Source organism: Panthera tigris, chromosome E2 (assembly GCF_018350195.1).
Source record: "Panthera tigris isolate Pti1 chromosome E2, P.tigris_Pti1_mat1.1, whole genome shotgun sequence".
NCBI classification, from domain to species: Eukaryota; Metazoa; Chordata; class Mammalia; order Carnivora; family Felidae; genus Panthera; species Panthera tigris.
This window is the reverse complement of record NC_056674.1, coordinates 11,113,210-11,138,996: the sequence shown is the minus strand read 5'-3', so window position 1 is coordinate 11,138,996 and position 25,787 is coordinate 11,113,210. Positions and strand designations below refer to the sequence as shown.

General features: G+C 56.4%; 2 protein-coding genes across 5 annotated transcripts; one reads left to right on the top strand and one right to left on the bottom strand.

The window, feature by feature from the left end:
- Positions 1-614: 614 nt before the first annotated feature.
- On the top strand, positions 615-21,124 carry MEIOSIN (meiosis initiator). 4 transcript variants are annotated; one of them, XM_042970280.1, is made up of 14 exons: positions 615-882; positions 2,067-2,137; positions 8,165-8,255; positions 11,228-11,339; positions 12,810-12,944; positions 14,221-14,466; positions 15,192-15,300; positions 16,168-16,268; positions 16,726-16,881; positions 17,421-17,494; positions 18,359-18,523; positions 18,599-18,858; positions 19,667-19,756; positions 20,348-21,124. In XM_042970280.1, the coding sequence occupies exons 2-14, from the start codon at positions 2,067-2,069 to the stop codon at positions 20,511-20,513; spliced, it is 1,776 nt and encodes a 591-aa protein (XP_042826214.1). In that variant the 5' UTR covers positions 615-882; the 3' UTR covers positions 20,514-21,124. The 4 variants fall into 4 exon arrangements, with proteins under 4 accessions (XP_042826214.1, XP_042826213.1, XP_042826216.1 ...); XM_042970279.1 differs by having other exon boundaries at positions 615-928; XM_042970281.1 differs by lacking the exon at positions 615-882 and adding an exon at positions 2,646-2,736 and having other exon boundaries at positions 2,084-2,137.
- A 118-nt stretch (positions 21,125-21,242) lies between these two features.
- On the bottom strand, positions 21,243-25,401 carry SIX5 (SIX homeobox 5). The gene is made up of 3 exons (XM_042968582.1): positions 24,544-25,401; positions 22,774-23,588; positions 21,243-22,630 (listed from the first exon to the last, which is right to left on the bottom strand). Exons 1-3 carry the CDS (start codon positions 25,338-25,340, stop codon positions 22,011-22,013), a joined length of 2,232 nt encoding a protein of 743 aa, XP_042824516.1. The 5' UTR covers positions 25,341-25,401; the 3' UTR covers positions 21,243-22,010.
- Positions 25,402-25,787: the final 386 nt, after the last annotated feature.

The following is a 25,787-nucleotide window of genomic DNA, read 5'->3' as shown; positions in this document are numbered from 1 at the left end:
GGCCAATTCCAACGACCCTCCTCTTTGCATCTTTTCTCAATTTATCGCTCTTTAACGCAGCCACTGCTTCACTAGAGTCTCAAGGGCTGTGAGCTTCCCGACTGCGCGGGGAGGACCGCAGCGAAATTCCCAGCCTCCAGCACGATCCTTGGCACCGAGCAGGCCTTCCTCAGCTATGCGCCGAAAGGAAAAGGTGGAATGAAGGCCGGAAAGGACCCTGGCCAGATCCTTCTCTGCTCCTGAGAGTCGGCGGTTGGGGAGACTCCGCCTCCTCGGGATCCCGGGGTCCCGGACCTCAGGAATCAGCTGAGGGGGCGAGGCCAGACGGGGGCGGGGAGGCGGGCAGCTGCCTGAGCGTTGATTGGTTGGCCCTTTGGCGCGCACCGGCAGGGGCCTTGTCTGGAGGCGCGAGGCGAAGCTCCCGCGGGCGCTGGAAGACCGGGCCCGTCCCCAGGCGCGCTTGCGCACGGCCCCTCGCACCCTGCCGTTTCGCCTCTGCAGTCTCGTGCCCCGCACACCTTGGCGGGAACCGGCGGGGGCGTGGCCTGGCCTCAGGAGCTCGCTCTTGCTCCCCTCCACGGGCCTCGCCCGGGAGCCTCGAGCTAAGGGGGTTCGCGGCCACCCCACGCCCGGGTGGGGAGCGCGGTGGCCGAGGCCGGCCTGAGGCTCGCGGGCGCAGCCCGCCTCCCAGGAGGCGCGCCGGACGCTGTCCGATCGGGCTCCTGAGCGTGGAGCTGGCGTGAAACCACAAGGGGGGGCCTCGCGCCATTTTGCACGTCCTGAGGCGGGTGCTGGAGGCCGAGGGGAACTCGCCCTCCAGAAGTGGGGAGCTTGGGGTCCGCTCAGGAGCTGCGCTCTGTGGTCGTGGCCTCCCTCCCGGAGGTGCAGGGGAACAGGAAGGCGGACGTACCCGGGTGCTCGGAGCAAGGCAGGCCAGGGGCCGCAGAGCGGGGGGGTGCTGGGTTTGAGGTTGGGCCGAGGTTTGGGGGTCCAGGCTCAGGTTTGGGATACCGAAGACCCTGAAGAGTGTCGGGGCTGTCGGATAGGGATCCGGGACCTGGGATCTCCGGCTTTGTATCTGGGAGTGACTAGTATTGGAGTCTGAAGGTGTGGGGGCTTTGTGACTGGAAGCTTTCCTGTTGGGATCGGGAGATCCTGGGGAGATTTTGAGTTCCGGGGTATCACTTGGGGGCCCCGGGGCCTGATATGGGAGGTTCGAAGCCTTGCATTGGATTTAGGGATCTAGCATCCCAGTGTGGAGTAGGAGGTGTGAGATTTCGGGGCTGAAGTCACCATTTGGGAGTTTGAGGCTTAAATTTCGGGGCCTGGAGTCCCCACGCTGAGTACGGGGCGTCAGTTTGGGGACTCACCTGTGAGATCTCCATTGTAGGGTTGGGGGGGGCGTCACAATTTGAAGGTCTGAAAGGATAGTTCTGGGGTCTGGAGGTCTTTGTGTTTGGATCCAACATCACCGTGGGAGACTCTGGTTTGCTCTGGGGGCTTTTGGGTTTCTTATTTGAGGGTTTGGGTTCTCTGTTAAGGTTTGTGGTCTGTGATCTCAACCGGACTGGGATTGGGGTCGTATTTGGAGATCAGAAGTAGCCAGTTCGGGGGTCTAGAGTATCTCAGTATTTCTGTTGAGGGTTTTTAGGTTTGGGAGGGCATCTCTGGGGGTTTTAGATCTTCACTTTGAGAGTTTCAGGTCATGGTTTTTGCATCTTAACCTCACCGTTTAGAGAGCTCAAGCCAGGTTGCAGGCCTGGCCGTGTGACGTGTCACTATTAAGACAGAAGTTCTGAAGTTAAAGTGTGGGAATGTGTGTTTAGTTTTAGGTACAGATCACAACTTGGCCCAAATTTACAGTTTGGGATTCAGGGACTTCGGTTGAGAGTTCAGGGGTTTGACTTTGGTCTCTGGGCCCATATTTGTGGGGGTCGGGGACCCTTGGGCTGTCTGAGTGCTCAAAGGAACAACTTGGGGGAAATGAAGGCTGCCCACCTTGCTAGCCATTCCTCCTGGAATCCCAGAGGTCACTAATAATTCTTTCTTTTTTTCCCTCTTTGCAGATGTGGCATTCCAGTAGACACTTGTGTTCCCCTGAATGGCCCAGAGCCAGTCCCCTGGGTCCCAGTGAGAGGTAAGGGCTCTACCCTGTCTATCTCCCTTACAGCTTCGGCCACTCTCGTTGAATAATGACGATAATGTTTACTGAGCGTTTACTGTTTGTCAGACTCTCCCCTAAGCCCTTTGTTTGTATGATATTCTTTAATCCTTACGACTGCAGAAGGGAGTATGGGCGAATATTACCGCCATTTTCAAGATGAAAGAACTCTGAGGTGGTTGCCAAAGATCATCTCTGAGACCCTTGCAGGCTTTGACCTTCTGAGTTTCTTAAACGCCCTCCTCCCTTTCTTTTTTTCCTGTATTCATTCATCCGGCAAACACCTATCAAGGGCCAGGAATCTCATAGAGGGGATTTTCACAGCAGATTGAGGGTTGGGTCGGTTTCTCCTTCCCTCCAAAGCCTGGCTAAAGAAAAGAGAGCCACAGCTCATCTTATCCCCATTGTCTCCCCAAATGACTTACTGTCCATCCATCTCTCCATTCATTTATTAACTCTAAAATTCAGCATCTGCTTTGTTCAGGTTCTTGACTTAGGTTCTGTGCTCAGAAGGAGCACTATGAAGAAAATGAAGAATGCCTTTCCTGCTGCCCATTCCTCCTGGAATCCCAGAGGTCACCAACAATGTATTCCCTTTTCCCCCTTTCTAGATGGGGGGAGGGTGTTGGTCATTGTATTAATAAAGACTCTTAGTTGCAATTAACGGGAAACCTGCTGAAACCAGCTTAAGCATAAAAGGGTCATTGGTTCCTCATTGGGTCCTTTAAACTAAAAATTCAGGGGCATCCGGCTTGGCTGGGTCCAGGCAAGGAACCTGCCTCGCTTGCCTCTGCTGTTGCCCTCTGTTGGCTCCCTTCTTAAGCAGGCTGTCTCTTTATGAGGGCAGGATGGCTTCCAGAAGCTCCAGAACCACATCCTGCCAGCCTGACAACCCCAGCAGGGAGTCTCTTTCCAGGACCCTTGATTCCGATTGGCCAAAGCTGGGTTAGGACCCCAATCCCGAACCAATCACCGTGACTCTTCTTAGCTGGACCTTAGTTCTATGCTGCCGAGTGGAGGGGGAGGTTGGGTTTGACCTTTCTGGGCCACATAGACTGAGAGTGGGGGAGGGGTGGTTCCAAAGGAAATTATTACCAGACAAGGGGGATTAAATGTTCATCAACCAAAACCAACAGGTTTGCCAACCTTCCACCCCCTCCTTCAGCATCCTTTCTCCCTAGAAAATTCTGACAATTGACCGTTCACCTTCTATCTCGAACATTTTGTGAGCACTCTCAATGTGCCAGGTGTTCTGCTCAACACCCTCCAGACAAGATAAAATTTTCTAGCCACCTCCATTTTATAAATTAGTTTAAAACAGCGTCAGGTCAAAAATTTTTCCAAAGTCACACAGCAAGTGACAGAGCTGGGATTTCCATCTAGATCTGTCTTATTCAAAAGCTGGAGCTTATAACGAACTATCATGCTGCCTCCGGGCACTGCCCCCTGCTTTGTCCCACTTTGGGGCAGCTCTTACTCTTAAATGTCTGCACATTAGGATCTGGGCCTTAGTTTTCCTATATCTAATATGAGATATTTGGACTGGCTCTTCCAGCTCCCTTAAAATAAAAGAACTAGGGAGGGTTTAGCCTGATTAGCTCAGGGAAGAGGAAACCCAAGAAATAGAGTCATTTGCCATTTCAAAGGCTGAGGCCATCAGAAGACAGAAGGAACATCCATAAATTCAATAATTTTTTGTTGAACACTTACTTAGTGCTGGTCATTATTCTAGGAGCTGGGATATAGTCAGGGCAACACATGACTTTCATAGGCCCTAGGCCATTTGCCTTCTTGAACCCCTTCCTCCATTAAAAATGTATTTAAAATTTTTTTAATTTTTAAGAAGTTTTGTATTAAAACTTTTTTTTTATTTAATGTTTATGTATTTTTGAGAGAGACATGGAGCACGAGTGGAGGAGGGGAAGAGAGAAAGGGAGACACGGAATCCAAAGCAGGCTCCAGGCTCCGAGCTGTCAGCACAGAGCCCAACACAGCGCTCGAACTCACGGACCGTGAGATCATGACCTGAGCCGAAGTCGGACACTCAACCGACTGAGCCACCCAGGCGCCCCTTAAAAATTTTAATGTTTTATTTACTTTTGAGAGAGAGAGGGAAACACAGAATTCAAAGCAGGCTCCAGGCTCTGAGCTGTCAGCACAGAGCCTGACACGGGTCTCAAACTTACAGACTGAGAGATCATGACCTGAGTCAAAGTTGGATGCTTAACCGACTGAGCCACCCAGGCGCCCCCAAAAACATATTTTAAATTATAGTTTACAACAACATCAGTATCGATTTTAAAAGAAATTAAAACATTTTTAGGGTGTTTGACTGGCTCACTCAGGGGAGCATGCAACATTTGAACTCAGGGTTTTGAGCTCAAGCCCTATATTGGGTGTAGAAATTACTTAAAAAACAAAATCTCCAAAGAAAAAAGAAAATATTTTCATGAGCCCTTAAAAGCGGCACCAGATTTATGTACTGTACTTACTGTACCTAATGGATAAGTCAGTGTGGGATATAACAATTAATAAAAAAGACCAAAATCCCTGCCCTGTGGTATTTATAATAAAGAAAGATTTCAGGTTCTGATAAATGATATGGGGAGGTGACAGAGAATGTGTTTAGTTCGATCAGTTGGTCAGAAAAGGCCTCTCAGAGGGGGTCATATTTAAGCTAGGTGCTGAACACACCAGCCATACAACAATTAGGGCAAAAGAACATTCCAGGTGGAGGAATAGTAAAAGCCCTAAGGCAGAGAGAAACTTGGCGGTTTAGAGAAACGGAAAAAGGACCCATGTGGCTGCAGCTGGCCGGTTCCTGAAGCCCCAGAGGGCAGAGCTGGAATTAGCGGGTGAAAATTATAGACACTATGAGGAAAGAGTCTGTCTGAAACCCGAACCATCCAGTAAGGAAAGAGGCAGCCATGGGAGGAAGTGCCCGGAGCCCAGAGGCCCCTGGGGGCAGACCCCAGGTTACACCTATTCAGGACTACTGCCCATGAGATGCCAAGATTTTGTGATGCCTAGTCATCCTTTTTCTCCCTGTAAATTTTTTTCCTGGAACTTCTGTGTTTGCACACAGAAGGCTCTCTCGGTGCTTTGCAAAACCCCGAGTAAACACCCAGGGACTACATACAGTTGAAATGAAACTCTTTTTCCCAGACATGGTCAAATAACACCTTGAACTTAAATAGGCCTGGACACTTTTTTCTTCCTTGCTTTCCTTCCTTGCTTCTCGCTGGGGCTTCCAGGGGCTCCTCTAGAACAGAAGGAAAGTGGTATGCAAAAAGTAAATATCAGGGCCCGACAGGACTTTAGAGGTCAGCCTAACCCAGTTTTCCTCCAAGGATAGACCGCTAACACCCTAGCCCCTCAAAGTTGTGGTTTCTACCAGGAAGTAACTTGAGACCAGAGATTTGTTTTTCTTTTATTCCTCCATTCAGTTGACTAATATGCATAGTCTCCTGTATTCATAGCAGTTTTGAGAGGGTACACTAATGATATCATCCCCTGTGTAAGGCCCTTTTATGGCTTCCTGTTGGTCTTCAGATAAGGGCAAAACTCTTCTGTACCATGAGCCTCTGAGACCCTGCCTCATCTGGCCCCTATCTTCTCCAGCCTTGTGTCACCCCACAAGACCCCTTGCTTTCTGTGGGCCAGGACACTGGCAGCTTTACTTCCTTTGAGTTCTCCATGCTTCCTCGTGCCACAGGGCCTTTGCACATGTTCCCTCTATCTGAAATGTTCTTGTTCTCTCTTCACCTATCCATCTCCACTCATCCTTCAGCACAGGTTTTGGCCAGGTTTACTTCCTCAGGGAAAACCTCCGATTAGATCAAAGACACCTGTTACAAGTTCTCCTAACACCAAGCAGGTGTCTTTGTCTCCATCAGGGCCAACTTCATGGGTGTGCAACGCATGCAGTTACAGAGCCCTGTGCTTGGCAGAGCCTGATTCTTGGTTTGATGCTCTGCTCTCACCATGTAGAAATTCTTAATTTTTGAAAAAGGGGCCCCACATTTTCATCTGCAAGGCTCTCCACCCCAGTAAGTTTTATAGCTGTTTCTGGTCCCAGTTGGAATTTTATGTTTGTTTGTGTGACAATTTGATTAATGCCTTTATCCCTGAGTGTACTGTGGGCTCTAGAAGGAGCTGTATTTTGTTTTTTATACTTTTTAAATAAAGCTTACTTATTTTGAATGAGAGAGAGAGAGAGAGAGAGCAGGGGAGGGGCAGAGAGAGAGAATCCCCAGCAGGCTCCGCACTGTCAACATAGGTCCCGATGTGGGGCTTGAACCCACGAACCATGAGATCATGACCTGAGCTGCAGTCAGATGCTTAACCAACTGAGCCACCCAGGCGTCCCTTTGTTTATATACGTTTATCCCTATCACCTATCACCATTCCTGGCACATAGTAGGTGCCCAATAAGTAATTGCTAAGTGAATGAGTGAGAAAGATTCTTTAGAGCTCCAGAGTTTGGTTAGGGAGATAAGTGTGTGTCCCACACTACTCCCCCATCTCCTCGAGGGCAATGAACATGATTTCTCTCACCTTCCGTGGTGTCCAGCGCGGGGCCTGAAAAGGAGGAGGTGTTAGTTTGTGGATGTGTGAGTAGGAACTAAACATCTGGCTGTAATCAAGGGAGTGTTTTGGGCGTGGCCATGCTGCAGGTGACAAAGTGCTGTGGCCATTCAGAGCAAGGGAGGAAGGCAAGGGTGGTCGCCAGGGGCTGCCTGGGGCAGGTGGCAATTGAACTGAGCCCCAAGGAAGGTGAGACAAAGATGGGTGGAAACGGGGGGGATCTGGGCATTCAAAAGGAGTCATGGGAGTGGTGGCAATGGTGTGTAATTTGGGAGAGAGGCTCCATTGTCTTTGTGTCTCCATCTGTCAAGATTGGGGTGGAGGTGTGTATACAGGGATATGTGATGAATTATGGATTCAGGGATTAGATCCTGGAAGTTCTGCATCCCCCCAGGAGTCAGCTTCTGCCATGCCCTTATTTATTTATCTAGCAAAGATGTGCCGAGTTCCCACGACGTGCCAGACCCTGTTCTAGATGCTAGAGATACAGTGGTTCCCCCCTCCACCAGCTCTCAGCTCAGAGCAGGGCCCAGAGAAGTGCGTGAGCATGGGGCTGAGGGACCTTAGCAGAGGTATCCCACCTGTCCTGTGGAGTTAGAGTCACTTGATGGGGGAGAACCAAAGAAAGTAAGAGATGAGACCAGGATGGTCAGCAGAGCCAGGCCTTGAGGGGCATTATTTTTTTCTTTTAATGTTTATTTATTTTTGAGACAGAGAGAGACAGAGCATGAACGGGGGAGGGGCAGAGAGAGAGGGAGACACAGAATCTGAAACAGGCTCCAGGCTCTGAGCTGTCAGCACAGAGCCCGACGCAGGGCTCGAACTCACGGACCGTGAGATCATGACCTGAGCTGAAGTCGGACGCTCAACCGACAGAGCCACCCAGGCGCCCCAGCCTTGAGGGGCATTATAAAAGCTGTGTTCAGAGTTTAAACTTGACCTTTAATAATAGGATGGCGTTGAGAGATTTGAAACACTTATTAGTCAAGTAACATATCAGGCTCTGTGCTGGGCGGCTTCACACACACTGATTTATTCAGTCCTATTGATGATCCTCTGAGCCTGAATGGATCTCCTCATTCCCACTGCACAGATGAGAAAACCGTGGGCAGATCTGGTTTTCAGAAAGATCACCCTGACTCTAGGAGACAGTATGGGCTGGAGGAGGCCAGACAGGAGGCCAGGAGAGCTAAGGGAATGTCAACATGTGGACCAGGCCAGGGGCTGGGGGTGGAGAGAAGGGATTGCAAGGGGAACGGGTGAGATTTGATGACCGAGGGGATGAGGATTCAGTCTGGGGTGTCAGGGGCAGGGAGCTTCTCTGAGAAGGGGAACCCTGAGACCAGTGGTTTGGGGGTCAGGGGCCAATTTCCATTTTGGCTGTCCTAACCCAAACCGGCTCTTGGCCCAAAACAGGAGGCAAAGGAAAAACCACACCAGCAAACTGCAGGAGCTGGCACTGCTGCTACCCATGGCCCTGAAGAAGGGTACCAAGAAGCTCACCAAGGTATGGGGACCGAGGGAGAGGAGGCGGACGTGGGAGGCAGATCTGAAGATATCAGTAACCAGCTTAGCCTCCCTCATGCTGGGACCCCTCGACAGGCCCTTTCAGGGATGGCGCCCTCGATGGGGCATTTCTGTGATCCCATGACCAGAAGACCGGTGGTGGTGGTGGCGGGAGGGCGGGGGGGGAGGTCTGTTTTTGCAAAGCAGGCAGGGGAACCTGGGAGGGGAAAATCGGCAAGGAGCCTGGTAAAGGTCATCACTTTGGGACTCAAACAGCCATGGGTTTGAGCCCTTCAGCCCCCAAACGATAGGACTCTGGGCCGGGCGCTCAGCTTGTCAGCCTCTCCAGCATCATGCTTCTCAGCTGTAAAACAAGAAACAATAACATCTACTACCCAGCAATACTGTGAGGCCAAAATGACATAATAGCCACGACCAAATGTCGGTTCCCTCTCTGTGAGTCCCTTGTTTTGTGTCCTGTGGGCATCTCCTCCGCGAGGTAGAGATAGATAAGGCTTCTCTGGGCGTCGGCAGTGGCTCCTCAATAAAAGTATGCGGTGCTGAGCTGACACCTTGCTCCCGCCACTGGGAGCAACTTAATAAGGGACTCAAAGATCTGGAAGGCCTGGTGTGATGCTTTCTCGCTCTCGTTCCTCTCATTCCATCCTGTCATTCGTTCAGTCATCAGCTGGTTATGGAAAGACGGTTGGATGTCAGAAGCTGTTCTCGTCTCAACAAGGGGAGGCAAAGAAACTTGGGACCCATCCTCTGGGAACTCACAGAGTTCCCAGCATGAGTTCCCCATTGGCGGAACTCACCCCTCTGAAGCACAGAGGGGTCAAGGACACAGCTGGTTAATAGCAGAGAGAGAGAGTCAGGTTTGTGGCATTCCAAAGGCTCACCTCCTCAACGGTTCTGTCATTCAGTGCTCCATAGGTGTTTGTGAATGAAAGAACGAGTAGATGAGTGAGTGCCTGAATTCCCTGAGTTGAGAATGTTACAGGACCATCTATCTTCCCTTCAGAAGGTCTCCGGGATTTGAACCTCTGCTGGTAGTCCCCATACTAACCTTCCTGAAGTATTGATCACTGAGCCTTTGGTCTTGGAGTCTGAATTGATGCCCAATTGCCTTCTGCATAAAAACAATACCAGTATGGGGCGCCTGGGTGGCTCAGTCGGTCGAGCATCCAACTTCGGCTTAGGTCATGATCTCACAGTTTGTGAGTTCGAGCCCGTCAGGCTCTGTGCTGACAGCTCAGAGCCTGGAGCCTGCCTTGGATTCTGTGTGTCTCTCGCTCTCTGCCCCTCCCCCCCCCTCAGAAATAAACACTAAAAAATGATACCAGTAATAAAAAACATTACATATTACTTTATAGTTCATAAACATTTTAGCTTAGTGAGTGCCAATCGCGTGTCAAGCCTGGTGTTGGAGATACCGTACCTGATCTTGAGAAACCCACAGTTCGGTTCTCAAAGTTAGAAAAGGTCCTCACTTAATCCTTTGAGAACCTGATGAAAGTGTTCTCACCCAAAGTGTATCAGGCTCTGTGCTGGGCAGTTTCACACACACTAGTTTATTCAATCCTAACGATGATCCTCGGAGCCTATGTGAATATCCTCATTCCCACTGCACAGATGAGAAAACTGAGGCACAAAGAGGTAACGTGGCCTGCTCCCAATACCCACCCAGGAAGTGGCACATGGGGCCCAGGTCCTTCCAAAGTAATACATAGTCTCCTGCCTGTGTCACACATATTCCTTAGTTAGATTACAGCTTCCTTCCGTGGATCAGGTCAGATCATTTCAGCGACCATCGGTGTTATATCTTCTGGAATGGTTTCACACATTTCCCTTTGTGGGATCGTGTTTCCTGATCTCAGGTTTGGAAGATTACTGCTAATGGTTTTGTTGTTATGCTAGGGATCCAGTTCAATCCAAGAAATACTTGCTGGCATTCTTCCCTCTCCTCTTCCCCAGGCTAACCCCTGTCATTCTTCAGGTCTCCGTTAAAATGCTTTTTCAGACACTCAAGTCCACTTTCAGAATCTCTTGTTACACTCTTATTCGGAATGCTTATCACACGGTTGGTAATTTTGCATCATTTCTGAGTTTATTGAGGCCCACTGCCCTCCCTAGATTATAAATTCCAGGAAGGTAAACAGAAGTGTGTTGGTTCACCCCTGCATACCTGGCCCTCAGTGGGTAGTGGTCTGTTTGAGCTTCGTGTCTCCAATACCAACTGAGTCAGTACTTGGTGGCTGGCTGGCTGGCTGATGCCTGCTGGGCAGAAGGCATCATGCTCAGTGCTACGGGGGAGGTCAATCTTCAGCGAACACTGGCTAAGCTACCTCTTTATTCTGTGAGTAAGGGATACAGGAATCGCTTAGCTACAATCTCTACCCTCAACTAGTTCAAGGTCAATGAGAGAAAATAACGCATAAACAGGTAATTATAAAACAGGCCCAGGGTATTACAAGAATGCTGAGGAGGGACATCTGACCCAGCCTGGGTGAGAGGGGTCAGGGAGGTGGAAAGTTTCTGGAAGGGGAGACCACTGTGCTAAGTAAGGCTCAAAGGTGGAGAAGCCAGAGCAGGGGTCTGTGGGGAGGGGGGAGGGGGGCTTTGCAGGTAGAGAATACAGCATACGCGAAGGGTCAGGGGTGGAAAGCCAGATGGTGTGTGTTGAAAAACTGGGCCAGGAGGCAGGCGGACCCGAGTTCAGATCCCAGCACTGCCACTTCCTCTCTTTCACCTTAGCGTTAGCACTCTGAGCCTCAGTTTCCTTAGCTGTAACAAAAGTCTCCCTGAGCGGCAGCAAGGACTAAACAGCAGAATAGGAGCACCTCTGCCAGTGGAGGAATTGTTGGGGTGGGGAACACGGTCCCAGAGCCTTTCTGTCTCTGGTCCCCAGTAGCCTCACACTGTCGTGGGACCCCACTCTGGTGCTCAGCCTTGTCTTTCTTTTGAGGGCAGAAGGAGATTCTCCTGCACGTCCTGCACTACATTCAGTACCTCCAGAAAAACATCGATGTGGCCAAGGCCTTGCTCAAATTCCACACCGCCAATGGGGAAGGCGGACTTGGGGGTAAGTAAGTTCAGTCCCCATCTCCCAATGCCTGCCACAGACCAAGAGCTGTGCTGCCGTCGGGGGCACCGAGTGAGTGACTTAGATGAGTCCAGGCCCTCCGGCCTCTCAGAGCCTGGCCGAGGGGACAGAGACAGAGAGATGCGTGTGATGCTGTGAACTTAGGGGCATCTGGGAAGACTGTGGCGGGGAGGGGCCTTGCGACTGGGCCTTGGAGGATAGGGGCAGGGGGACCCCACCAGGCAGAAGCAGCAATGGGCGTGTATGAGGAGACACCTGTGGAAGGTCTGGGACAGGCCAGCAGCGGGCACGCTTGGAGGGACCGCGTAACATCAAGATGACGCGCGAGGTTCTTGAACGGGATCCTGACGCGGACACAGGTCTCGGGACCTCAGCCTCTCAATGCCTCAGTTTCCACGGCTGCAAAATACTAGCACAGTTGAGCCTGGACTAACATGGGTTTGAACCGCATGGACTCACCTCTACACAGGCACTTCGGGAGAAATATCGTACGGAACTGTAAATGGTATTTTCTCTTCCTTACGGTTTTTTAACATTTTCTTTTCTCTAGTTCACTTTGTGGTAAGAGTTCAGTAGATAACACGTATAATATGCAAAATATATGTGAGTCAACTGTTTATGTTATTGGTCAGGCTTCTGGTCGGCAATAGGCTATTAGTAGTGAAGTTCTAGCGCAGGGGGATGGGCGCCCCTAACCCTGCTTGTTCAGGGGCCACCTGTACTTCCTTCCTGTGTTCGTCATGAGGCTTAAATGAGTTAATACGCATAGAAAGTGTCACACGGTGCCTGGAACAAGCCGCTTGTTCCCCGTGTGCCGGGTGCCGTCCTTGTTTCCGGCATAAAAAAATCCACAGGCCACAGTGAGAGGAGGTGAGGTGAGGGTCCAAGACCCTGAAGGGCTTTGAGCCAGGGAAAGCCAGGATCAGATTTTTTTTTTTTTTTTTTTTTTTTTTTGGAAGACGAGCCTGACATCTAGTGTGCGGGATTGGGTATTAAGTGAGAAACTGGAGTCAGGGAGGTCAGCGAAGAGGCCTTCAGGAGTGATCTGGACAGGATGACCGGACAGACCGAGCTAGCACTGAGGGTGAGGCTGTAGACAGAAGTGGTACATTTGGGAGATGCTAACAAAGGACAGTTGAGAGGCCTGATAGGCCCCAGGCAAGCCAGGGTGGGCAGCGGAGTCTTCACTGCCCTGAGGAAGGTAGGAGGAGGCATTGGTTGGGGATGAGGCCTACGGGGAAGCATTTGGGAAGCGCTGAGCCTGTCTTCCCTCTTGGCAGAGGCCCAGGATGGCCCTGGGGACACCTGACTTCTCGCCCTGTACCTCTACTGCCTGGATGTGCAGCCTCACAGCCATCCATCCGATCTCTTCCCAGGAGCTCAGTTTCCACACTTGTAAAGTCAGCTGGTTGGGGCCACCCGACCTGACTCTTTGTCCGTCCTGTGCAGGGCTGGTTCGGAACCCGGCCGTGGGCCCAGCAAAGCTGAGAGGCTCCACCCCTTCGCGCTCCCCACACTGGAGGAAGTCCCGTCTCCAGGGAGGCTGCCGGAAACCTCGGAAGAAGAAACTGACCGGATCGTCAGGTACAAGTGAGGCTAGACAGGAAGCCAGGTCACTGGGAGCAGAGCTCCTTCCCCAGAGCCGTTCTTACTCCGGGGAGGCCCAGGCAGCAACCCAGAGCCCCTGACCAGGCTTTACAGTGAGACAGACCCACCTGGTTCAACTCCCAGCCCCTGGAGCGGTTACTTTCTTCCTCCGAGCCTCAGCTTCCCGGTCTGGAAATTGTAGTACCTGCCACTGGGTGGTGTTAAGGATGAGCCTGTGTACACACCCCTCGAGCAACGCTGAGTGGAGAGGCACATGGTCAGCGCTCAGTGAGTGGAAGCTGCTGTTAGCACGTAGTCTTTACACCCAGTCATGCATCCTGGGCCAGGACATCAGGGAGCGCGGGGTGATGGAAAGACCCAAGTGTGGAAAGCAAGCATCCTAGGGCTGGCCTCAGCCTTGCTACTGACTCGCTATGTGTCCCTTCCCCTCCACATGCCTCAGTTTACATGTTTTTAAAATGGGACTTGTACCTAAACAATGATTTCCAGTCTCGGCTGCATATCTAATTGAATCATCCAGGGTACTTTTAAAAATGCTTATCCCTGGGGCACCTGGGTGGCTCAGTTGGTTAAGCATCTAACTTCAGCTCAGGTCATGATCTCACAGTTTGTGAGTTCAAGCCCTACTTCGGGTGAGCTCATGCCCCGCTTCAGGTGAGCCCCGCTTCTCTCTCTCTTCCCCACATAGGATTCTCGCTCTAGCTTTCCCTCTCTCTCTCTCCACCACTCACTTACTTGTGCCCTCTCTCTCTCTCAAAAAAAAAAAAAAAAAAGCCCAATGCCTGTCCCTGGGGCTCCTGGGTGGCTCAGTCAGTTAAAGGTCAGACTCTTAGTTTTGGCTCAGGTCATGATCTCCTGGTTCGTGAGTTTGATCCCCACATCAGGTTCTGTGTTGACAATGCAGAGCCTGGTTGGGATTCTCTCTCTCTGCCCCTCCCTTACTCGTGCTTTCTCACTCTCTTTAAGTAAATAAATAAACTTAAAAAAAAAATGCCTATCTCTGCGCCTCATACCCTGAAATTCAAATTCCAGTGGTCTGGGGTGGAACCTGGGCATCAGTATTTTTCCAGACCTCACAAGATGATTCTAACGTGTGGGCAGGGGAAGGGAGCCTACGTTGAGCTGATCTCCAACTGAGGCCCAGGCTTACCTGGGCAAAGCTTTGAATAGGTTGTGGGACCCAGAGCGAAGATAGCCCCCCATCTGAGCCATATTCTGGCCCCCTCTGACGCCTGTCTCTCTGCTCCCCCAGAACGCCAGACCCGGGCCCAGAAGCCTCGCCGCTGCCTGGCCCTGGACAAGCCCGAGAAGTGGGTAACCCCATCCCCAGAGCAGCAAGCAGGAAATGTGGGGAGGACCACCACTCCTTCAAGATGCACCACCTCCAGCAGTCACCCCAAAGCTGCATCGGCCCTGCCTCAAGATGACAGAAAGGGAGGAAGGTCCCGGCTGACGTTGCTGGACATGGCTGAGAACAGCATCCACTGTGACATCTCAAGTTGGTCTCCTTCCTCACTGTTATCTTAGCCGGTTATTTATACACTGCTTGTCAGGTACCAGCAATGTCCTGAGTCCGGTCCCAGTAGCTGGGGACTCCATGGTGCACAAGAGAGACGCTGTCTCAGGCCTCTTTCCCTGTTCTCTTTTCTTCTCAGGCTCTGTTGTGGGACAGCCTCAGTGTGGCCCTCATGTGAGGCTGTGGGTCACAGAACTGGGGGAGGGCAGGCGGTCGCTCTCGTGACTCTGGTCCGTGTGCCAGGTTGAAAAGTTGCAGACACACACCCAGCAGGGAGCCAGGCGAGAAAGGGGTGCTTGGAAGGCAAGGCCCTGAGCTGTTCTATCCCCTCTGTTCACTTAACTGTGAAAGGCTTGTAAAAATGGCGCCTTTCAGCCCAGGGCTGCCGACTGCCACGTAAAATGTCTAAAACCTCGCTGGCACGGTAAGCACTCTGTCCTTGTCTTTGCTATCGTCATTTTCATCGACACTATTCCACTTCAGGATTTTAGCTCCCTTCCAGCTTCTGAGAAAGAGGTAGGGTTCCAGAAACCCAGGGGTCATTCGGGTTGTCCTGGAGCCTCACGCAGAGGCCCCGCAGCCTGAGGTCTTGCTAGGATCTGGGCGGGAGAGGCTGTAGCAGGCCCCGGCACCTCTGCATCCCTGTGTCTGTGAGTCCCAGGAGGTGTTCCAGTCACAGGAGTAAGCATCCCGACTTGCCCCCGTAGGCTGCTGTTGCAGAGTCAGTGCCCAGGGTAATGGGCCCTACCTTGCCTTCAAGGCCCAACAAGGGGCCGAGGGGATCCATTTTCTCAACAGGACACAGCCCTGTCCCAGGTAAGGGAACCCCAAGGGCTCTGAGCGGGGGAGGCTGAGGTGTGTGGTCTGGAATGGCTGAGGGGCAGTGAGAAGCGAGGTTGATTTACATCCTCGCTGGTATCTGTGGAGAGAGTACCTCTGTGGGCCTAGCTTGGTGCAGGCGGTTGAGGCTCCAAGGAGGGCCCTGCTTCCGGTCTGCCGGACCAGGGCTGCAGCCCCTCACCAGCCTCCCTGCCTCCTGCCTCACCCCTTCCAGCCCGTCCTCCCTAGTTGCCTGACTGACTTCTCTAACCACAGACTGTGGTCACATCAGCTCGTGGCTTTAAGGCCTCCCTCAGTGCCCATGGGGAAGAGCCCAGATAGAACTTCCCCGGCCCTGGTTCATCCTGCCAGCCCTCTCTGTTGCCCCTCGCCCATGAATCTTACCCTTAACACCACGAAATATGTGCCACTCCACAGGAGCCACACTCTTGCCGCCTCTGGGCTTTTCACCCTCTGATCCCTCTTCCCGGCAAGCCTGTTTCCCTCATCCCCCTAGAAAGCCTCCACCCTTCCGGCTGACCTCAGTGTGGTCCTCCCTCCTGCCTTGTCCACCTTCTCTGTCCTCCTGGAACGCCACCCATCACGGCCCTGCCCCCTGTGTCACCAGCACCCCATGACACCTGCCTCTCCTCACAATCTGAAGCCCCTTGAGGGCAGGCGCCTCAGCTGATTAAGCTTCCGGCCCGCCCCGCCCCCCCCCCCAGCAGCCAGCACAAAGCGACCCCCATCTTCAATCACAGTGGGTGACACCAAGACGCCCCAGGGAGAAACGGCTCGCCCCAGGTCACATGCAGCTCCCAGCCCAGGGCTCCGGGTCTGCCTCTTGAATTCTACCTCTTGCAGACAGAAGATGGTGTTCTACGATTCCAGCGAGGAAGTGGACAAGGAGTCCCCAGATGCTGACCCTTGGCTTCCTGCCTGGACCCCAGAGGGCAGCCCCCATGGTGACTGGATCTGTCTGTCCTCCCTGTAGGCTAGTGTGGGGGCCGTCCTTGGTCGTTTCCTCCTGAGGCCTACTGGCGGGGAGGAGACCAGGACTGCCGCTGCGGGCAGGGCCACGTAAGCTTACCTGCTATCGCTGAGCCATCGGTTGCTATGGCAGACGTTAGTAATCAACCATCATTCTTTCTGTTGAGCCCAGAGACTGCCTCAGAATCTTTCTTAACACAGAGCTCCGGGGAGCTACAATCAATCTATCATATTTGGCACACCAGATATTGATGGTTTCGGATTTGGCCATCCACAGCATCATGCCGGGCATCTTGTCTCTTAATTTCCTCTCCCAAGCGCTCCAAGTGAGCGATCGGCAGAGTCACCTTTCCCAGTGCCCAGCACCACCTCCTCGAAGCCAGCTGCTGTGTCGGGGCTGACACATCCTCAAGCCTGATGCTTCCTTTTCAGGGAGCTCGCTGGCCTTGGGGCCTCCCCAGGTTAACAGCTGGGCTGTGACAGGCCACCCGAGTGAGATCCTCGGGCTCAGCCCCTCCCTCTTCAGCTCCCCAGGAAACACGCTGCCAGAACAGATCCTGGAGGACGGTACTGAGTACCTGATGCAAGGTGAGCGCCCAGGGCTAGATGTAACGCTTGGTTCATTCAGAAAACATTCAGTGAGGGCCGCCTGGGTGGCTCAGCTGGTGAAGTGTCTGACTTTTGATCTCAGCTCAGGTCTTGATCTCAGGGTTGGGAGTTCAGGCCCCACATTGGGCTCCACGCTGGGTGTCGAAGCCTACTTGAAAGAAAAAAAAGAAAGAAAGAAAACATACGGTGATGCCCACCAAGTGTGCTGCCCTGTGCTCGGCAGAACTGGGTCCCAGGGGTGAATCCCATCCAGGCCCTGCCTCGAGAAGCCCACAGCCTCGTGGGGAAGCAGCCCAGGCCAGTGTGGTGAGGAGAAGGCTCCAGGAGCCTGCGGTAGGGACCCACTCACTCGGCTCAGGTTGGAGGTGCCCCAGGGGAGCTGGCCTGCGAGCTGGATTTGGACCTGGGACAGGAGATCCCAGAACAGAAATCTAGAGAAGGGCACTGAGGCTCTCCGGCCGGCCCTGCGAGGGAGGCATTTCCATTCCAGCCCCCGCCCTGGTCTCCCTCCCTGACAGGTCTCTTTGAAGAAGTGTTCCTAGATCCTGAGTCTCCACTCCCCGATGGCTTGCTTGGGGTGCCACAGAACAAGGTAGGCATCTGTCCGCAGACACGTCCATCCTTCTTTCCGCACGTGTCACTCACCTGTTTCGTTTACTCCTCCGTCTCCTCTACCGTTAAGCCGCCTTCCCCCACCCACTCACCATCCACCTGCTCACCCTTCTCCTCGTCTTTCCAGAGATTCATCTACCGTCTGTGCCCTCGTCTGTCCGTCCTTATCCTTTGAACATTCACTGCTGGCCACCAGGCACCCCACTCCGTGCTGGGCATTTGGAATAAACTAGACACAAAGGATAAGAGCTAAAAGCTGCCAGGTGCCCGTAAGAGACCCCACGTAATTTTACAATTGCTCTGTGAGGTGGGGTCTCTTGTGACCCGCATTCAACAGATGAGGAAACTAAAAACGGCAGACTGAGCTCAGGAATCTTCAGCTGGAAAGAGGACCCCCCCCCCAACACACACCAGGCCCCAAGGCCCTCCACTCACCCAGCTGGTCCCCAGACAAGTGTTCCTTCGTGTGGGAGGCGGCCCCCTGCCTCAGCGAGTAACTGAATCACAGCATAGACACCTTTGGCGGAGCTCCTAGTAAGCGCCGGGCACTGTGGTGGGTGCTTCTCGGCCCTGTGAGGCACGTGTAGTGACCGCCATTCTGTGGGCAAGCCTGATGCTCGGAGAAGCTACGCCTTGCCCAGGACACAACGGCTGCTGAATTGATGGCGTCGAGAGCTATTGCCCCGGAGGACCTGAGCCCCACCCAGCCCCTCTCTGACCTGCTGTGGGAACTTGGGAACATTTGCCTACATGTCCAGGAGGTGTTTGGACCAGGGAGTCTTAAATTTGAGCTGGGACACTGCGGTCTCCCCCACATCTCCCGTCTTTCTCCCTCACTCCCCAGGAGACACCCTCTGAGGCTCCCAAGGACCCCCCCGACTCCCACAGCCTGTGCCAGTCCTCTGTCTCGCTGGACCACTGCTACCTGTCGCTGAGCGAGAACAGCAAGGCGCCGTCCAGCTCCAGCTCTGAGAACACGGACGAAGAGTCGGTGTGGAGGCAGCTAGAGGTGAAGCGGGGACAGCCATCGGAGGGGTCGGTCCCATGTCTCCGGCCCACTCTCACCTCCCTGTCCCCTGCCCAGGACGATGAGGCCGACCCCGAGCGCCTGCAGTCCTCCAGCGATGAGGACGGAGACTACACATGGACCCCCACCAGGCGGGCCGCGACCCAGCCCTCTGCGGGGAGAAAGGCCAGGAAGGGCCGGGCGGGCAAGGGCCAGGTGGGCAGGGGCCAGGCGAAGCCCAAGGAGAACAAGAAACCCCCCTGCCCTACCCAGATGAAGAAAAAGTGTGTCAATGGCTTCATCATGTTCTGCAGGATGAACCGGAAACAGTACATCCGGTGGGTGGGGGTCCTTTGGGGCCCTGGGTGGGGCCTGACCTGCACTGTCCACCCGCCCCCCGCCCCCAGAGTGCGTCGTCCCTGCTGTCTGACACATTTGCCCCTTCCAGAAACGACCCAGTGACCCTTCCTCGGCCACACTCCCCACCCCCCGCCCTGCCCCCCCCCAGCATCTAACTTGGTCCCACTGCCTTGGTCAAGGCCTGCGAATTATAAGCAGTGAAACCCGAGTCACACTTAAAGAAAAAGACAATTGGCTTATATAACCTGACGGAAGGGGAGAACGCGATTGCTTCAGGTGCCGCTGGGCCTAGGGCTCAGACGTTGCGGTCTGGAAGTTTTGTCCCCATCTCCTACTTGGCTCCTCTGGGTTGGCTTTGTCCTTCAGCACTCAGGGTGGGGTCAGTGCAGGGTCACACCAAACAACCTGGTGGGAGGAGAGCTCCTTGTTTCTAATGTTTCCGGCAAAAGTTCTCGGGGCTCACCTGCTAGATCAGTCACCCAGCCCTGACAGCGGAGGGTGGGGAGGCCCCCCGATCCACAACGGGGAGACGGTGCCCTGACAGGAAGATCCAGGTGCTGGTACCGGAGCAGCAGATACAGGTCCTCCGCACGTCCCAAGACACGGTGTCCCCTTCCCAACAACCATTCAGTCCCACTCCCTTTTCTGACAACTGAGCCCCAGAGGGTGTGTTCTGAGGCTTTTCAGGCCAACGAGGATGGGAAAGCCAGGACCCTGAGAGGGCAGGGAAACCTCCTTCACGGGCTCCCCCGAAGGCCTCTCCTGACCTCCTCCCTCCTGTCCCAGAGCCTGCCCTGGGACCGCATCCACGGCTGCCACCAAGGAGCTGGCCCAACTGTGGCGGGTGATGACCCAGCAGGAGCGCAGACCATACTGGTGAGGAGCCCCTGCCCGGAGCCGAGGGCCCTCCCTGCTCCCTACTGCTGCTCTGTTTCCCAGAGCCTCCAGCTTCATGGTATCGGAGGCAGGCTGGAGCTGACTGGGGTGCAAGAGTTGGGTGTTGCAAATGCCTAGGAACGTGTTAGGGGGTGATGGGTAGAGAGGGGCCCTACCTCGCAGCTTAGAAGGGCAAATAGCGGGCTGTGGACCCCCTTCTGCCCTTGTTGCCGCAGGGAGCTTCTCAGAGCAGGAAGCTGACTCTTATCGCCCTGTCACTAGGCCTCCTCCCTGCCTCCCCCTCTCTGCCACCCTCTCCTGTCTAACATCAGAGCTGTCACCTGCCCCTTTCCCACTGGCCCCTGAAACACATGACATGTCTGTGCACGGTTTTTAACACCTCATGGGAGTCTGAGGCTCCAGCGAAGAGCCCTTGACTCTTTCCATCGCACAGACCTGGACTTGGAGGCCCAGAGGTTGGCCTGATGGGGCCAAACAAGGCTCCCGTCTCCCCCCTCAGCCAGGCTCTGGGCCCGGGGAGGTGGGACGGGGAACAGGGAAGGAATGACAGATCTGCCTCCTCTCCCCCAGCGTCAAAGCGCGCAGGTTCAGCCTCCAGCACAACCGGATCGTGAAGCAGGACAGCTCCAGCAGCGACGACGAAGACTGGGGGACCCCCAAGCCCTTCTACCAGCTGCTGGCTGAGAAGGCCCGCTCTTCCTCAGATCTGGCTTCTCTGCTGCCCCCTCACAACTGAGAGGGTAACCCTGCCTCGCCTCTCCTCTCCTCTCCTCCCCTCCCCCGCCCATCTCACAGCTCCCGCAGCTATGGATGGTTTGCAATGAGGAGCCAGGACAAAGCGGTTGTCCCCTCCTGGGCCTCAACCCTCCTCGAGCAGGTCCCTTGGCCAGTTCCTGTGCGGCTGGGAGGGGACGTATTTATTGACCCTGATGCTTTATGAGTTTGCCTCCTCGTACTAGGGCGGCCTGAACTGTGCCTGCCCGCAGTCCACTGCCCTTCCCTCACCCCCTTTCTAGCCAGTATATCCTGGGAGCTGCAGGGTGGGAGGAAGCCCTGAATGAAATGCAGTAAGGTAAAGTCTACACGGAGGGTCTCGCCCTGCCCTTCCTTTGCCCACCCCAGAATCCAATGGTTTCAACCCCGTTCATTCTTGCCTCACCCCACACCTCCCTCCCCTGTTCTATTTATAGACTATTTATTGTTCTCCACAAAATAAAGTAAGTGGAACCCTTGTTACCAGCAAGAAAGACAAGGGAGGCTCCTTTGGCCCCCTGGCTTCCTCAACGCTGGGTGGGAGGTGCTCCTTCTGCAGGATCTAGAGGCCCCGAGGCCTGCAGTTTGAGAAACACCCTGCCCACACCTTCCCAAGCAGCACCACGGAGCTAAACTCCCCCCACCCGCCCGCCCCCCCCCCCCCACCACCCCCGTCCTCACCAGGGAGCAACAGTGAGAAAGCCAGAAGCTCAGGTGGGGCTTTTTAGAGTTCAGCTTTTCCTTTGAGCAAGTAATTTAGAAGGGAACCCACACCCCTGGAGGTTCTAGTTGTCTGTTAACTTTATTTTGATTGAAACGGAGGCATAACATGTCCTAGAAAAATAAAGATTTATGATACAAACTAGACACAGGGGTCAGGGTTGCCCCAGGGGTGAGGGGATCTTTGGTCTGGGGCTGGACGTGATCAGGCGGCCTCTAGTCCTGGAGGAGCCTCACCCAGGCCTCCCCACACCTGCCTCCCTTTTCAGCAGGAAGGGCCCAGCTGGGAGGGGCTGGTGGTCTGGGGCGCGGACTGCCTGTCCTCCACCCTCCAAGTGGTTCCGGGAACGCTGGATGTCAGTGGACCTATTAATAGTGTTTTAGGGAGTGATAGGGAGAGGGCTCAAGGGGGCTGGAAATCCAGCCACGTGGCAGGACTTTCAGCTCACAGCTAGTACTGGGTTGAGGGGGGCACAGCCCCGGAGTCAGGACCCCCAAAGCTCCCCATACACTGGGGACACAGAGCAAGGAGAGGGCTGTAACAGAGGAGGCCTCCAATCCAGAGGACGGTGTCCCTGGGCAGGAGCAGACAGTGGGGAGCCCCCCGGCACCTCCAGGGCGTGGAGAGGTTAAGGGGCCCAGGGATACGTAGTGTGTGGGATCTTCAGCTCCCAGCGGTCGTGTCCGAGCGATCCCCTCGTCTGGGGCTGTCCTGGACCTTGAGCACCATTGTCAGGAGAGGCGATGAGGCCCGGCCGGGTTACAGTTCCAGGGGGTCTTCCACAGGCACCGACTGTAGCTGGGTCAGAACCTTGGTCTCGGCTTCCAGCCCCTCGTCAACTTCGCCCCCCGCCGTGGACCCCAGGAGCAGTCCTTCAGGGTCAGGGTCCGGCAGCCTCAGCACGGTGTGGGGGGCCTGCGTCCCCAGCCCCTTCTCTGCTTCTAGCAGCCCTTCTGTGCCTGCGCTCAGTTCCAGGCCCGCCGGCCAGATGGGCATAGCTGCAGGCGACAGCATGAGCCCTTCCGGCGGGGGCGCCGGGAAGCCCGGCAGGAGGCCGGAGGAGTCCGCAGGGAAGGGCAGGCTGGCGGCAGTGGTGGCGGCAGGGGCGGGTGGCGGCTGTGGCGGCTGATGTGCAGAGAGCGGGCCGAGGGCGTGGACCTCCGGGAGGGCAGGGCTGGGCGCCACTGGGAGGGCTCCCTCGGGCACCGAGATGGCTGCGTCTGGCTTCAGGGGCAGGGCCAGGCTGGGGGCAGGTGGCAGGACCTGGGAGACCAGCATGCTCGTGGGGAAGGTGGCGGTGAGGATGATCTTGCCCTGTTGCACGGCCACGCCTGTCACGATGGGGCTGCCAGACACGGGGTTGGCCAGGAGAAAGTTTCCTGTGGGGACGAGAGGTGGGCCAGGCGTCGGGAGGGTTCTGGGACACACCGCCAGGGACAGGCTGCCCCGCCTCCCAGAAGCCCACCGCCAGCACTCTCGGCCAGCCCAGCCACCACCCAGGCCCCAGCCAGGCAGGAGGTACCTGGGGCCGCGGCCGAGGGCAGCTGCAGGGCGGTCACGCCCACGCCGGAGTTTATCAGGTGCACGTTGGTAGGGCCCGCGGCAGCCGCCACCTTCACGGGACTGCCCGGCCCGGCGGCTAACAGTTGCAGTGGCCCCACAGCCTGGGGCAGGGTCACCACCTGTGAGGTGGGTACCACCTGGGGCAAGTTCAACAGCGGGGAGGTGGGGCCCAGGCCTGCGGGGTACCCAGGGGGTGGGGAAAGCGGCACCACTTGGGGAGCAGCTACAGAAGGCACCGGTCCCGGGGGCAGAGGAAAGGTGGCGGCCGGCGGGGGGCCGGGCACCACTTGGGGCAGAGGCCCCGGAGCCTCTTCTCCAGCCGGCACCGAAGCAGCCCCCTGGGCCTCCTTGGTCTCCGGGGCCTCGGGCTGAGCCTCCTCTAGTCGAACCTCCCCGGTCTGAGGGTCCAGGACCAGGGAGGTCTTGCCCTCACTGGCCCCCTGGGGACTGGGCTGCGGGGGCGGTGGTGGTGGAGGAGCGCCACCGCCCCCGGTGAGCAGCAGGGGGCCCAGGCTGGAGGCCTCCCCCAGGGCCAGGCTGTTGATGATGACGGGGCTCCCATTGAGGAGCACGGCTGGGGAGCTGCCTGCAGCCAGGAAGCTCCCATTCACCAGGATGGAAGAGGAGGCAGGGCACGGTGCTGGAGGGGCGGCCCCCGCCAGAAATATGGAGCCCTGGGCGGGGGCCTCAGAGGCCACTGGAGCCACGCCCCTGTCCAGGTCCTCGGGACTGCGGCTGGACTCGTCCTCAGTCGTGGGGTTCCCGTCAGACTCGCTGGCCAGAGAAAGGATCGTGAGTTGTGCTCCTCCACGCCTGAGCTTCCGCATCGGCCAGCAAGCTGCCCTGCAGGAGCACAGGCCCACCACTGCCTCCCCAGCTTTCCCCGGCCCAAACTTCCGTGGCCAATTTCGGGAGGTCATAAGACCTCCTCAGTCAGACCACCCAAGGCCCCCTGAGACAGAGCGTTTCCAAGCCCAGCATTGATACCTCTTCATAAGAGCCGAAGCTGGCCACATCGGAGGGAGGAGGCCCTCCTCTCCCAGCCCCTTGGCCTCGGGGCCCCAGAGGCTGAGCACTGGGCTGCCCGAAGTCCCCTGGGTCAGGCCGCAAGCAGCCCAGCGTCTTCGGAGAGTGGAGAGGCAGCCGCCCGCTCAGTTCCCGCTGCCTTCCCCCCACCCCCGGGGCGTCAGAGAAGGGAGAGAGGCCGGCGCGAGGGGTGGGAGGGGAAGGGCTTGGGTTACAGGGAAACCGGAGCTGGGGAAGGTTCACGTTTCACAACAAAGACAGACGACGGACCACGCTGTTTGGGCACACAGGGGGGTGGGGGGGTGAGGAAGAGCCTCGGTCAGGGAAAGGCCCGGCGGCCCGCGGGCGTGAAAGGTGCCCCCACGCGGGATGGACGGACAAAGGCCCGCCCCCCTTTCCGCAGTCCCCCCGTTTTCTTCACTGCCTCCCCCTGGCCAAGAACATGGATGGGATTCGGGATGGAGCTCCGAATGGAGCAGAGGGAAGAGGTCTCCCAGCCTACGCGACAGAAGTGAGGTCGGGGAGAGGGCCCCGGGCGTGTGCCAGTTCCGTCCACACGTATTCCCTGCGCTGGGGGGCGGGGAGCGCCCGAAGGTGTGTGCAGGAGGTGTCCCCAGGAGCTCGGCGCGGGTATGGGGGAGAGGGGGTTGGTGGGTAGCACGTCCCCGGGAAAGCGGGACTTGCGCCGCCCGGGTCCCCTCACCTCTTGCAGGGCGCGCCGCCGCCCCCGGTCCGATCGCGCTGTCGCCGGTTCTTGAACCAGTTGCTGACCTGCGTGAGCGAGAGGCCGGTGAGCGTGGCCAGGCGGCGCTTCTCGTCCGGCGTAGGGTAGCGGTTGCCGCGATAGCAGGCCTTAAGCGCTGCGCGGGAGCGCTCCTTGAAGCAGTAGACGGTCTCCTCGCCGTCCCATATGGTCTTGGGCAGCGGGAACTTCTTGCGCAGACGGTACTTGTCCACTGCGCCCAGCGCGCGGCCGCGGGCTCGCTCGGCCTCGTGGTAGCGCGCGCGCAGGTAGAGGTCCTGCAGAAAGGCGTGGTGGGCGGCGGGGAAGGGGCGGCTCTCGAGCAGCCGGTAGAGCTCGGCGTACTCGCCTCGCTGGAAGGCCACCAGGGCCCGAGCGCGCAGCACCGGATCGCTGCCACGTAGGCGCTCGGCCGGGGGCAGTGCGCCCAGGAAGCGGCTCAAGCGGCCGGCGTGGCCCGCCTGTAGCAGCGCCTCGCAAACGCACGCCACCTGCTCGGGCGAGAAGCGGAGGCCCGTGGGCGGCTCGGCAGCGGCCTCGGGGGGCGACCCGGGGACGCCCGGGGATCCCGGGCCCTCCGCTCCCGCCGCCGCTTCGCCCGCCCCGGCCCCGGCTGCGGCCGCCGCCTCACCCTCGGCCGCCTGCAAAGTCTGCAGGAGCTGGCGCGCTTCCTCCTCCTCTTCTTCGGTCGCCGCCGCCGCCACCGCCTCCCCCCCAGCCGCCGGCCCCGCGCTCGGCTCCGCAGGCAAGGTAGCCATGTTTTGCAACTTTGGGAAGTTCCTCCCTCCTTCTCCTCCTCCCTCGGGCTTTCCCCAGCCCCCTCCCCCGCCCGTCCCCCCCCCCTCCGCCCTCCCCTTCGCGCTTCCCGATCTTCAACCCCCCGCCGACCCCGCGTCTCCCCCAGCAGTGCCAGGCCCAGCTCTCCACTAGGGTCTCTGTCCCAGTGTCTGTGTGTGTGCCCGCCCCCCTCCCCGTCTGTCCGTGATTCTCCTTTTGTTTTCCCTCCGCCTCAGGCCGCGCTTTTTCCTCCCCCCGCGTGTGCCTCAGGCTGAGGGCCTCAGTTTCCCCATCGGGACAACGGAGAAGGTAACGGGCCGTCCGGGAAGGCTAAGGGCGCGAAGCCACCTCCGCCCGGAGACTAAGCTTCTGCACGCCTCCGTCTCCAGAGTCCTCTGAAGGCCCCCCCATGCCCCATCTCGGCCCGC

Coding starts and splice junctions, on each gene's coding strand:
- MEIOSIN (XM_042970280.1), top strand. CDS start 2,067: ATGTGGCATTCCAGTAGACACTTGTGTTCCCCTGAATGGCCCAGAGCC. Junction 14,467..15,191: donor CATCCACTGTGACATCTCAA/GTTGGTCTCCTT, acceptor TTGCCCCCGTAG/GCTGCTGTTGCAGAGTCAGT. Junction 18,859..19,666: donor AACCGGAAACAGTACATCCG/GTGGGTGGGGGT, acceptor CTCCTGTCCCAG/AGCCTGCCCTGGGACCGCAT.
- SIX5 (XM_042968582.1), bottom strand. CDS start 25,340: ATGGCTACCTTGCCTGCGGAGCCGAGCGCGGGGCCGGCGGCTGGGGGG. Junction 23,589..24,543: donor GGCGGCGCGCCCTGCAAGAG/GTGAGGGGACCC, acceptor TTCTCTGGCCAG/CGAGTCTGACGGGAACCCCA. Junction 22,631..22,773: donor GCCCTCGGCCGCGGCCCCAG/GTACCTCCTGCC, acceptor TCGTCCCCACAG/GAAACTTTCTCCTGGCCAAC.